The 12,654-nt window shown below is 42.0% G+C and overlaps 1 protein-coding gene across 1 annotated transcript in view; it reads right to left on the bottom strand.

Annotated features, from left to right (window-relative positions):
* Nucleotides 1–12,654, bottom strand: part of LOC120940565 (dynein heavy chain 5, axonemal-like) — a 445,728-nt gene that overhangs the window by 102,493 nt on the left and 330,581 nt on the right. Inside the window, exons 64-65 of the mRNA XM_040353506.1 lie at nt 8,159–8,314; nt 2,144–2,326 (exon numbers count right to left, since the gene is read on the bottom strand). Of these exons, the coding sequence (XP_040209440.1) occupies nt 2,144–2,326; nt 8,159–8,314 (339 nt within the window). The remainder of the gene's footprint in view (nt 1–2,143; nt 2,327–8,158; nt 8,315–12,654) is intronic.

Raw genomic sequence — 12,654 nt, 5'->3', positions numbered from 1 at the left:
TGATATTTTGTTTTTAGCATTCTTTATATATCAAATTCCGGAAAGCACACGGAAATCTGTCAAGTTAGATCTTACTGTGATCTGTGGGAGGGGATTCCAGTTATTTAAATGTTTAGAAATAATTAATTTTTTTCAGTTAATTCTTAGCATTTTACAAAAATACCTAATTTAACAGAAGACTTTTGATATATGTAAATACATGTTTTTTTCAAAAGATTCTACTTACTTCTAATTTCATGTGCATTAGGATATAAACATAACATCTGTCAGGTAGACTTAATGGCAAAACATTCCCTTGGCATTGTGACAGAACCCACTATCACTGTGTGTGTTGGAGGGGACTGTGGGCTGGCCACCTACCCAAAGATTTTGACAGAGACTAGAGGACAAAATCGCAATGTTTTGAGTTTCCATCGGTTCTTCCTTGTCCCCCTACCCTCTCTATGACAAGGCAAGGTCTGGCGGAGGTGCCCAGCAGGGGTATCCAAGATCCGTCAAAGGCATATTTCAAGGATTAGAACCTGTCAGGTTTTTATTACCCTCTGTTAGAGCGATTCCCTCTTAGGCCGCATACACACGACCGATCCAAACCGATGAAAACGGACTAAAGTTCAGTTTCATCGGTCCAAACCGACCGTGTGTACGGCCCATCGGTCTGTTGTCCTTCGGACAAAAATTAGAGAACTTGCTTTAAAATCGAACCGATGGACGGCTGACCATCGGTCAAAACCGATGGTTAGTACACAAAAGCATTGGTTTAAAACCCGCGCATGCTCAGAATCAAGTCGACGCATGCTTGGAAGCATTGAACTTCATTTTTTTTCAGCACGTCGTGTGTTTTACGTCACCGCTTTCTGACCCGATCAGTTTTTGAACTGATGGTGTGTACGCACATCAGATCATCAGTCTGCTTCAGTGGTGAACCGATGAAAACGGTCCGTCGGACCATTCTCATCGGATGGACCGGTCGGGTGTACGGGGCCTTACTGTCAGAGAGACAATGACAAAACAAAAAAAAATGCCTTTCAATGAAGGAGAAGGTTAGAATCCCAGCTAACCTTTTATTTTTGTCAGTGCCCATGTTGCACTTTGTCCTCACTTCCTGCTCTATTATTATACAGGATTTATATAGCACCAACAGGTCACGCAGCGCTTTACAATATAAAAGGGAGACAGTACGGTTACAATACAATAAATTACAAGGGGATTAGGAGGGCCCTGCTGATAAGAGTTTACAATCTTATAGGGTGGGGCAAGTGGTACAAAAGGTTGTAACTATGGGGGATGAGATGATGGAAGTGATAAAAGATTAGTTGGAGGCATGATAGGCTTCCCTGAAGGGATGGGTTTTCAGGGATCGCCTGAAGCTAGCCAGACTAGGAGATAGCCAGACAGATTGAGGCAGAGAGTTCCAGAGGCTCTGAAGAAGTCCTGGAGAAGAGCATGGGAGGAGGCAAGGGATCCTGAGAGCAGGAGGTCGGTTTGGGCGATATTTGAAGACAAGATTGATAATGTAGCTTGGGGCAGAGTTGTGAATTGCTTTGTTGTTTGTTGTTAGTATTGTAAATGTAATTCTCTGGGCAATCGAAAGCCAGTGTAGGGATTGGCGGAGACAGGTGGCAGACACTGAGCAGTTGGTAAGGTTGAGGAGTCTGGCAGCAGCATTCAAAATAGACTGAAGAGGGGTTAGCCTAAGGAGAGGTAGGTTTATGAGAAGGGAGTTGCAATAGTCAAAGCAAGAGATAACAAGAGTGAATGAATAGCTTGGTGGCTTCATTAGTTAAACAGAGGCACATTTTAGAGATGTTAAAGATCATTATCTAAGAAATGCTTGATATAGGGGACTACTTTTTTTTACTACTTTAATACTGAACTATTCGTTGTCTTACTACATTGAACCATGAAGTAGCATATCAATAGTGGAAAATGTCCTTCTATAAAACACTCCTATAACAGATCCAATCCGAGAGTTGGATGCAATCAACAGATGGTACTACCTCCTCGTCAAGTTCTGACAGAAGTTTATTTTGGGGAAACAAAGACTGTCCTCTGCTCTGAGATACCAGATGCTACAATAGTATATTATTGAGGCACCTGCCAGTACACACTTTATAACACATACACATAAGGATATAGTCCTTACCTGTTTTTCTGTGAGAATGACACGACCAAGGAGCTGATCTTCCAATCCTTTCATTGTCACAGTAAAGTCAATTACCGCAGTCTTTGCACTAATTTCAGGTGTATATGCTGGGTTTGCCAACTTGGTTGTAATATATAGCGTAAATCCTTTCATGACGTCTACTTCCTTATCACCAACCTTTACCTATAATGACACATAAATCATATTGCAGTCATCAGTCTACATGCCCATAAAATTTGGTGTTTAAATATTTACTAATATAGTTCCTCCCCCCCAGACAAAAGCAAAAAAGCTGCGAGTCTTTCCCACTGTGAAAAAATAATTGTCTAGAGCTCTGCTTTTTTAATCTGACTGTCAGGCCTTGTACACACGGTCGGACTCCGGACCGTTTTCATCGGACATGTCCGCTGCCGGATTTTGGTCTGATGGCTGTACACACCATCAGACCAAATTCCCCGCAGACAGCGAACGCAGTGACGTGGCCGCGACGATGACGCGGCGACGTGCGCGACCCTGGAAGGTCAATGCTTCCACGCATGCGTCGAATTACTTCGACGCATGCGGGGGATTTCGGCCCAGCGGACATGTCCGATGAGTCGTACAGACCATCGGACAAGTCCGACGGACAGGCTTCCAGCGGACATGTTTCTTAGCATGCCAACATTTGTCCGCTGGAAACCTGTCCGCTAGGCCGGGAATCTAGTCCGGTCGGCCGTACACACGACCGAACATGTCCGCGGAAACTGGTCCGTGGACCAGTTTCAGCAGACATGTTCGGTCGTGTGTACGAGGCCTCAGGCAAACAAATAATAATTGTGGCACCTTTGTTAGATATTTATTGCACTTTACAGCACATACAGTCAGGTCCATAAATATTGGGACATTGACACAATTCTAATCTTTTTGGCTCTTTACATCACCCCAATGGATTTGAAATGAAATGAACAAGATGTGCTTTAACTGAAGACTTCCAGCTTTAATTTGAGGGTATTTTCATCCAAATCAGATGAACGGTGTAGGAATTACAACAGTTTGTATATGTGCCTCCCACTTTTTAAGGGACCAAAAGTAATGGGACAGATTAACAATCATAAATCAAACGTTCACTTTTAATACTTGCTTGCAAATCCTTTGCAGTCAATTACAACCTGAAGTCTGGAACGCACAGACATCACCAGACTCTGGGTTTAATCCCTGGTGATGCTCTGCCAGGCCTCTACTGCAACTGTCTTCAGTTCCTGCTTGTTCTTGGGGCATTTTCCCTTCAGTTTTGTCTTCAGCAAGTGAAATGCATGCTCAATCAGATTCAGGTCAGGTGGTTGAATTTGCCATTGCATAACATTCCACTTATTTCCCTTAAACTCTTTGGTTGCTTTTGCAGTATGCTTCGGGTCATTGTCCATCTGCACTGTGAAGCGCTGTCCAATGAGTTCTGAAGCATTTGGCTGAATATGAGCAGATAATATTGCCCAAAACACCTCAGAATTCATCCTGCTGCTTTTGTCAGTAGTCACACCATCACTAAATACAGGAGAATCAGTTCCATTGGATGCCATACATGCCCACGCCATGACACTGCCACCACCATGCTTCACTGATGAGGTAGTATGCTTTGGATCATGAACAGTTCCTTTCCTTCTCCATACTCTTCTCTTCCCATCACTCTGGTACAAGTTGATCTTGGTCTCATCTGTCCATAGGATGTTGTTCCAGAACTGTGAAGGCTTTTTTAGATGTTTGGCAAACTCTAATCTGGCCTTCCTGTTTTTGAGGCTCACCAATGATTTACATCTTGTGGTGAACCCTTTGAATTCACTCTGGTGAAGTCTTCTCTTGATTGTTGACTTTGACACAGATACAGTGGGGATTGAAAGTTCGGGCACCCCAGGTAAAAATGTGTATTAATGTGCATAACGAAGCCAAGGAAAGATGGAAAAATCTCCAAAAGGCAACAAATTACAGATTAGACATTCTTATTATATGTCAAAAAAAGGTAGATTTTATTTCCATCATTTACACTTTCAAAATTACAGAAAACAAAAAAATGTCATGGACTGTTCTCAATCATCATCTGGGAAACCCAGGTGATGTCAATCTCAAAGATTTTAAATGCCCAGACTCATCTGATCTTGCCCCAACAATCAGCACCACGGGTTCTTCTAAGCAGTTGTCTAGAAAACTAAAACTGAAAATAGTTGACGCTCACAAAGCTGGAGAAGGCTATAAGAAGATAGCAAAGCATTTTCAGATGTCAATATACTCTGTTCGGAATGTAATTAAGAAATGGCAGTCATCAGGAACAGTGGAAGTTGAAGCAAGATCTGGAAGACCAAGAAGAATATCAGACAGAACAGCTTGCAGGATTGTGAGAAAAGCAATTCAAAACCCATGTTTGACTGCACGATCCCTCCAGAAAGATCTGGCAGACACTGGAGTTGTGGTACACTATTCCATTATAAAGAGATACTTGTACAAATATGGGCCCAGATTCAAGAAGCACTTGCGCCCGCGCAACCATAGGTTGCGCGGCGCAAGGGCTTACTTGCTCCGGTGTAACGAGTGCTCCTGATTCAGGAACCTTGTTACACCGACTGCAGCCTAGGATGTGACAGACATAAGCCTCCTTATGCCTTCACATCCCAGGCTGCATTCTTGCGTTGGCCGCTAGGGGGGCGCGGCCATTGTGATCGGCGTATAGTATGCAAATTGCATACTACCACCGATTCACAAAAGTTGCGCGGGCCCTGCGCATGCAAGGTACGGAGTTTCCGTACGGCCACTTTAGCATAAGGCTGCTCCTGCTAATAGCAGGCGCAACCAATGCTAAAGTATAGCTGCGCTTCCCGCTCGCGACGTTCAAATTTTACGTCGTTTACGTAAGTGAACCGTGAATGGCGCTGGACGCCATTCACGTTCACTTAGAAGCAAATGACGTCCTTGCGACGTCATTTGCCGCAATGCACGTCGGGAAAGTTTCCCGACGGAGCATGCGCTGTTCGCTCGGCGCGGGAGAGCGCCTAATTTAAATGATTCCCGCCCCCGGCGGGATCATTTACATTAGGCGCCCTTACGCAGGGCTATTTAGCATATCGCCCGCGCAATTTACGGAGCAACTGCTCCGTGAATCGCGGGCAAAGCGCAATATTTGCGTGGGCGCAGAGAAAATTTTTTGCTTTTTGCCCACGCAAATATTGCGCGATTCTACCTGAATCTGGGCCATGGTCTTCATGGAATAGTCATCAGAAGAAAACCTCTTCTACGTCCTCACCACAAAAATCAGCGTTTGAACTTTGCAAATGAACATATAGACAAGCCTGATGCATTTTGGAACAAGTTCTGTGGACCGATGAGGTTAAAATATAACTTTTTGGCCGGAATGAGCAAAGGTACGTTTGGAGAAGGAAGGGCACAGAATTTAATGAAAAGAACCTCTGTCCAACTGTTAAGCATTGGGGTGGATCAATCATGCTTTGGGGTTGTATTGCAGCCAGTGGCACAGGGAAAATTTCACGAGTAGAAGGAAAAATGGATTCAATAAAATTTTCTGAAATTTTGGATGGTAACTTGATGCCATCTGTGAAAAAGCTGAAGTTAAAGAGAGGATGGCTTCTACAAATGGATAATGATCCTAAACACACCTCAAAATCCATGGGGGGATTACATCAAGAGGCGTAAACTGAAGGTTTTGCCAGGGCCTTCACAATCTCCTGACCTCAACATAATTGAAAATCTATGGATAGACCTTAAAAGAGCAGTGCGTGACAGACAGCCCAGAAATCTCAAAGAACTGGAAGACTTTTGTAAGATAGAATGGGCAAAGATACCTCAAACAAGAATTGAAAGACTCTTGGCTGGCTACAAAAAGCGTTTACAAGCTGTGATACTTGCCAAAGGGGACAGTACAAGGTATTAACTCTGCAGGGTGCCCAATCTTTTGCAGACGCCATTTTTTTGTTTTCTGGAATTTTGAAAGTGTAAATGATGGAAATAAAATCTAACTTTTTTTGACATATTATAAGAATGTCTAATCTGTAATCTGATGCCTTTTGGAGATTTTTCCATCTTTCCTTGGCTTCGTTATGCACATTAATACAAATTTTTACCTGGGGTGCCCAAACTTTCGATCCCCACTGTACACCTACCTCCTGGAGAGTGTTCTTGATCTGGCCAACACTTGTGAAGGGTGTTTTCTTCACCAGGGAAATAATTCTTCGGTCATCCACCACAGTTGTTTTCCGTAGTCGTCCGGGTCTTTTGCTGCTGCTGAGCTCACCGATGCGTTCTTTCTTTTTAAGGATGTTCCAAACAGTTGATTTGGCCAAACCTAATGTTTTTTTCCATCTCTCTGATGGGTTTGTTTTGTTTTTTCAGCCTAATGATGGCTTGCTTCACCGATAGTGACAGCTCTTCGGATCTCATATTGAGAGTTGACAGCAACAGATTCCAAATGCAAATAGCACACTTGAAATGAACTCTGGACCTTTTATCTGCTCCTTGTAAATGGGATAATGAGGGAATAACGCACACTTTTGGTCCCTTAAAAAGTGGGAGGCACATATACAAACTGTTGTAATTCCTACACCATTCACCTGATTTGGATGTATATACCCTCAAATTAAAGGTGAAAGTCTGCAGTTAAAGCACATCTTGTTAGTTTCATTTCAAATCCATTGTGGTGGTGTATAGAGCCAAAAAGATTAGAATTGTGTCGATGTCCCAATATTTATGGACCTGACTGTATGTATCCTCAAGAAAACCACACGTCTTAAAGCAGAGTTCCACCCAAAAGTGGAACTTCCACTTATCAGATTCCCCCCCCCCCTCCGGTGCCATATTTGGCACCTTTTTTTTTGGGGGGGGGGAGCGGATACCTGATTTTTACAGGTACCCAGTCCCCACTTCCGAATTATATCAGCAGCTCAGTCCCCCTCCTCCTCCTCTCCTTCTGCTGGGCCAGTGAGACAGTGCAGCACGCTTAACACATGCGCAGTGGGGACCCGGCCGTGAAGCCCAAAGGCTACACTGCCGGGTTCCCTAACCCGCAATGGTGGTGGCAGCACCAGACCAGCCGATATAAACATTGTCTGCAATGTAGACATCGCTGGACTCCAGGACAGGTAAGTGTCCTAATGTTAAGGCTTCATTTCCACTGGCGTTTTTACAGCCACTGTTGTTAGGCTTTTTTACAGCTTAAAAACGCCTGTCCACGCGGTTTAACGTCTGGCGTTTTTACAGCTCTACTCTGGAGCTTCAGAACGCCCTGGTCCTGCGTTTTTTTTACAGCTCAAAAACGCCTATGCCATTTGCAGCTCAAAAACGTCTATGTGGGCATGATGCCATAGAATAACATGGACAGGCGTTTTTAAGCTGTAAAAAACGCTCAGAAAAGTGGCTGTAAAAACGCCAGTGGAAATGAAGCCTAAAAGTCAGCAGCTACAGCTTATGTGTAGCTGCTAACTTTTAATTTTTAAAGGGGCAGGCAGGACTCCGCTTTAAGTACTATAAATTGCCTTGACTAAGGTGTAAACTTAGAAGCCCGTACATTTGTCTTTTTTTTTTTTCAAACCACAGGTTGAATGAAAAAAAAAAAAAAAAAAAAGGACCCAATTCTCACATCCACGCATTCAATGTGGATGGGGGAATTTCTACAGCTGAATTATTGTGTTCTGATGGCAAGGAGACTTGTTAACTACATTGATCAGTGCTGCCAGCTATAGCTGGTGCTGCTTATGCTGAAATTGCCCAAAAGGCTGGTTGTACAGACGCCAACCATTAAATCAACTTCTGTACAACCAGCTTGCCCATATATAGATCAAAATTTATATTTATATATGCTGAACTGTCCGAAATTTGATCCATGTATAACCAGCGTTAACTAGGTGTATTTATCTATTTGCGTGTGTCTACTTTTGTCACTGCTTTTCAGATCCTACTGAAATCTGGTTAATAGATTCTCTCATTCCTGCATCTCACTGAAGCACATCTACACAATATTATGAAATAAAGTTTTCTTACTTTAAATGTTGATCCAGATTTTATGAAGTTTTTCTCAAGAACATTGTCAAGTGCTGGATCGAGCTCCTCCCCGACATCTTCAATCATAAGAGGTCTTCCCAAAGACAAACTATCCTCCAGGTGAGTTCTAAAATACTTGTGATTCAGAGATGTTACCTAAGCAGACACAAAAGGCACAATGTTATTTACAAAGCAAACATGCAGAAACAGTGCTGATAATTTGGGTTCAAAATGTGGCATGTCATTTTTTTTATACAGATTTTTTTTTTAAGAATGTGTAAAAAAGTTAAATGCATTTTTTTTAAATGTACATAAACTATGGGGCAGATCCACAGAGAGAGTACGCCGGCGTATCTACTGATACGGCGGCGTACTTTCAAATTACCCGCGTCGTATCTTTGTTTTGAATCCTCAAAACAAGATACGACGGCATCTGGGTTAGATCCGACAGGCGTACGCCTTCGGATCCAAGATGCAATACTTCGGCGTCCGCTGGGTGGCGTTCCTGTAGTTTTCCGCGTCGAGTATGCAAATTAGCTATTTCCGACAATCCACGAACGTACGAGTGGCCCTCGCATTTTTTTACGTCGTCTCTAGTCGGCTTTTTTCGGCGTATAGTTAAAGCTGCTATTCTGTGGCGTACTCAATGTTAAAGCGGTGGTTCACCCTGCAGAACAACATTTCATCATAAAATCCGGCATAGTAGCGCGAGCTACACTATGCCGGTCTTAATTTTTTTATCCCCGTACTCACGGTTATATCGTACATAGACGATTCCGTCTGCCGCGGGGAATGGGCGTTCCTAGCAAGAGGGAGGGTGATTGACGGCCGGCTCTGGCACGTCACGCTCCCCGAAGACAGCCGGAGTAGGTCTCGGCTCTTTACGGCGCCTGCGCACAGGCTATGCGCAGGCGCCGTGAAGAGCCAAGCCTATTTCGGCTATTTCCGGAGAAGCGTGACGTGCCAGGGCCGGCCGTCAAACACCTTCCCTCTCCAAAGGAACGCCCATTACCCGGAATCTTCTATGTACGATATAACAGTGAGTACGGGGATAAAAAAATACAGACAGGCATACTGTAGCTTGCGCTACTATGCCGAATTTAATGCTTTTTTTTTTTTTATATAGGGTGAACCCCCGCTTTAAGTATGGCCGTCGTTCCCGTGTATAATTTGAATTTTTTTTTTTGATTGCGTAAGTCGTCCGTGAATCGGGATGGACGTAATTCACGTCCATGTTAAAAAAAAAATTACGTCCTTGCGACGTCATTTAGCGAAATGCACGGCGGGAAATTTAGGAACGGAGCATGCGTAGTTCGTTCGGTGCGGGGATGCGCTTGATTTAAATGAAACACGCCCCCTAATCACCGATTTGAATTACGCGCCGTTACGCCGCAAGAGATAGACTACTCCGCCGTAACTTATGGCGCAAAATCTTTATGGATTCGAACCAAAGCCGGGAAAGTTACGGCGGCGTAGCATATCTCTGATACGCTGCGCGGGTGCAGATCTCTGTGGATCTGCCCCTATCTTATTAACTACTAGCGAAGTGCAGCAATCCATACGGTCTCAACAGTTCAGAATTTATCGATTTGATTTAATTAAACTGAAATTTAAATGGCTGCTATGGGCTAATAGATTGTAGATATAAACATGGATCTTTACATTTACATTACGTATTAAATGACCCTGCTTGTTTTTTTTTTTTTTATATCCAGGAATCTAGTGGAAACTCTCTACAGTGAAAAATACAGCAGACAAGTACCAACCAAGTACAGGGAAATCAGAAAATAAGGAAACAATAACACAAATTATCTAGATGCATAGGACTGAGTACAAGTTATTATTTACAGATAACAATTATTTTTTCTGTTTTCTTAAAGTAAAAAAATAAGCATGAATAAATTTGTTACTTGTTCAAATACATCTATCCTGTGTTCCCCATGAAAACACAAACACTATAAAAAGATTTGCAAATAGGTTTATAAAATCATTGAAGTAAAAAGGTATGTCTCCAATACCTATAAAATCATTTCAGCAAAAACAATCTAAAAATAATTTAAAAAATATAAGAACAGTTGTGAGTCTAATCTAAGATTCAGAACTATACCTATTCTTTTACTGCATGTGTCTCAGTTTTAATGTTCTGTAACAAAGACTAATATAAATAAAATGATAATTGGAATTTCATGTTTATTGCATCCCAGCAGATTTATTAACAACATATGGGCCATCACTATACAGCGTTAATTACCAAGCTGCAGGCACATCATTGTTGAGTGTAACAAAAGTTGTTTCTCAGACATACAGGAAGAAAGGGTTATCATCATTATAAAATTACCAGTTGAAGAATTAAAAAGATGTGTGCCAACTAAGCTAACAGAGCATTTTAAAATGTAGTGATAAATTATGGTCACTGGAGTTATGTCCACATTTCAAGCCCTCTTATTCATATAATTTTAACCTGCCTAAACACCGACCATTAGGAGTTCCAATGTTAAAACTGGCTCTTAAGACTCATTGGCTCAGGTAAGTAGGTTAGTTTCCAACCACAGGCAAGAAACCTACTGTGCTACTTTCCCTTCTCCATGCTACTAAAAACATATTCTTACCATCACCACTGTTAAAAAATATTTTGGTGCAGTAGTAATCACGTAGGATTTGGTTTACCTCAAGGAAATAGGGATACAGTTCCCTGCCCCCCCCCCCCCCAATATACCACATCACTATACTATATTGCCCCCTATTCCCACAGGTCTTTACAGCTAAAATCAAAATCACTGTATATAGAAAAGATTATATGGTGCAGTGATAGGGGATACTATTACAGTATAGCACTTAGTTGGCACCCCCTTGTGCCTCTTCAATCAAAATCGCTGAACTTCCTTCTGCCAGTTGTCAAAAAAAAAATTTCTTTCCATAGCCACCTAACCCCATTTAAAGAGAATTTAAAAATAATCAAAAGGGACACTCTGCTTACAGGCAGTCAGATCAACAGCCAATACTGGTAAGTAATTTGAACCATCTGCTCTGGCGCATGTGGCATGTGATCCATTACCAGGGCCACAGCATTGCCAAGGACGTAGATAACACCTATGGAAGTGTAAGGTTGGTCTTATGAAGTGTTCTACCTCCACTAGACATTTAAACACTGCTTTACCACAAATTTCATAAAACAGCAGACATTGTGAAAAAGTAGTAATGTGCAGAGGACTCAGTCTCTGCTACATTACCTAGGGAAGGGCAATGTAGGAAATGGGTGGGGTGGGAAATGGGTGGGTTAGGAGTGGGCTTTGTGTTCCTAACTCAGTTCCTATTAACCTGAACCATCTAAGAAGGGTGCTGATCCTGAAATGTAGTATAATATCAGCAAGTGCATGAATAAAAGACAAAATTATAATTCTTATGTTTCTAAAAATGTATTTAAGAAATAGTTTTTTTTTTAAATAATGTAACAAGGAGCACACCATCCATGTTACTTAACCCCCCTGACGGTAAACCCGAGCGTGACTCGGGGTTGGTTTTTCATGTTAGGATCGGTAAACCCGAGTCACGCTCGGGCTGGACAGGCTTACCTTTCGCTGGATCCACAGGCTTGGTTTACTTACCTTGTCCCTGGATCCAGCGATGCCACCCGCTGTGTGAGCGAGCGGGACCTCCTCGCTCGATTCACAGTCCCCGTGTGACGCCGATCTCCGTTCCCTGCGACGTTACGACGCACGGGGACGGAGAACGGCGCCAAATTAAAAAAAGTAAACAAACACTTTACATACAGTATACTGTAATCTTATAGATTACAGTACTGTATGTAAAAAATACACACCCCCCTTGTCCCTAGTGGTCTGCCCAGTGCCCTGCATGTACTTTTATATAATAAAAAATGTCATTTCTGCCTAAAAACTGTAGATTGACCAAAAGTGTCCCTTTATGTCAAAAATGGTTTTAGATCAGCTAGAAAACAGCGATAATAAATTATAATCACTTGCAGAAATGTGCGATAGCGATTTGCGGGGAAATTCGTCATAAAAAAAATAAAATAATGACAGGGACAATTCTGCAACTGCAAATTTCAGTGATTTTGAGTTGATTACATTATTGAATAATTTTTATTATAATTATATTATTATTTGTTATAATTATTTATAATTATTTATTATATTATAATTTATAATTTTGTTTTAAAAAAAAAAATCATTCCCGGGATGCCTACAAGACTCTTGCTTGGTCAGATTTAAGTGAGTTATTTCTAAAAATTACAGGCCTACAGTATAAAACGCCAATTTCCTTGCAAAATAATTGTACCGCTTTTGGTACGTAATTCCAGACAGAATCATACCGCCAGGGAGGTTAAAATCTTTCCTCCCTTGTCTCAAACCTGTGGTGCTTTTTCATATAGGTCTATATGCTTTGACATCAAGTGAATCTCAGACTGTCTTCACCCAAGCACATTCTGCATCACACAGAAGTTTGATCCAATCCCCAATTTTTTTTTTCCTGAT

Source organism: Rana temporaria, chromosome 5 (genome assembly GCF_905171775.1).
Source record: "Rana temporaria chromosome 5, aRanTem1.1, whole genome shotgun sequence".
Taxonomy (NCBI): domain Eukaryota; kingdom Metazoa; phylum Chordata; class Amphibia; order Anura; family Ranidae; genus Rana; species Rana temporaria.
The sequence above is the reverse complement of the archived record's forward strand: the minus strand, read 5'-3'. Positions and strand labels throughout refer to the sequence as shown.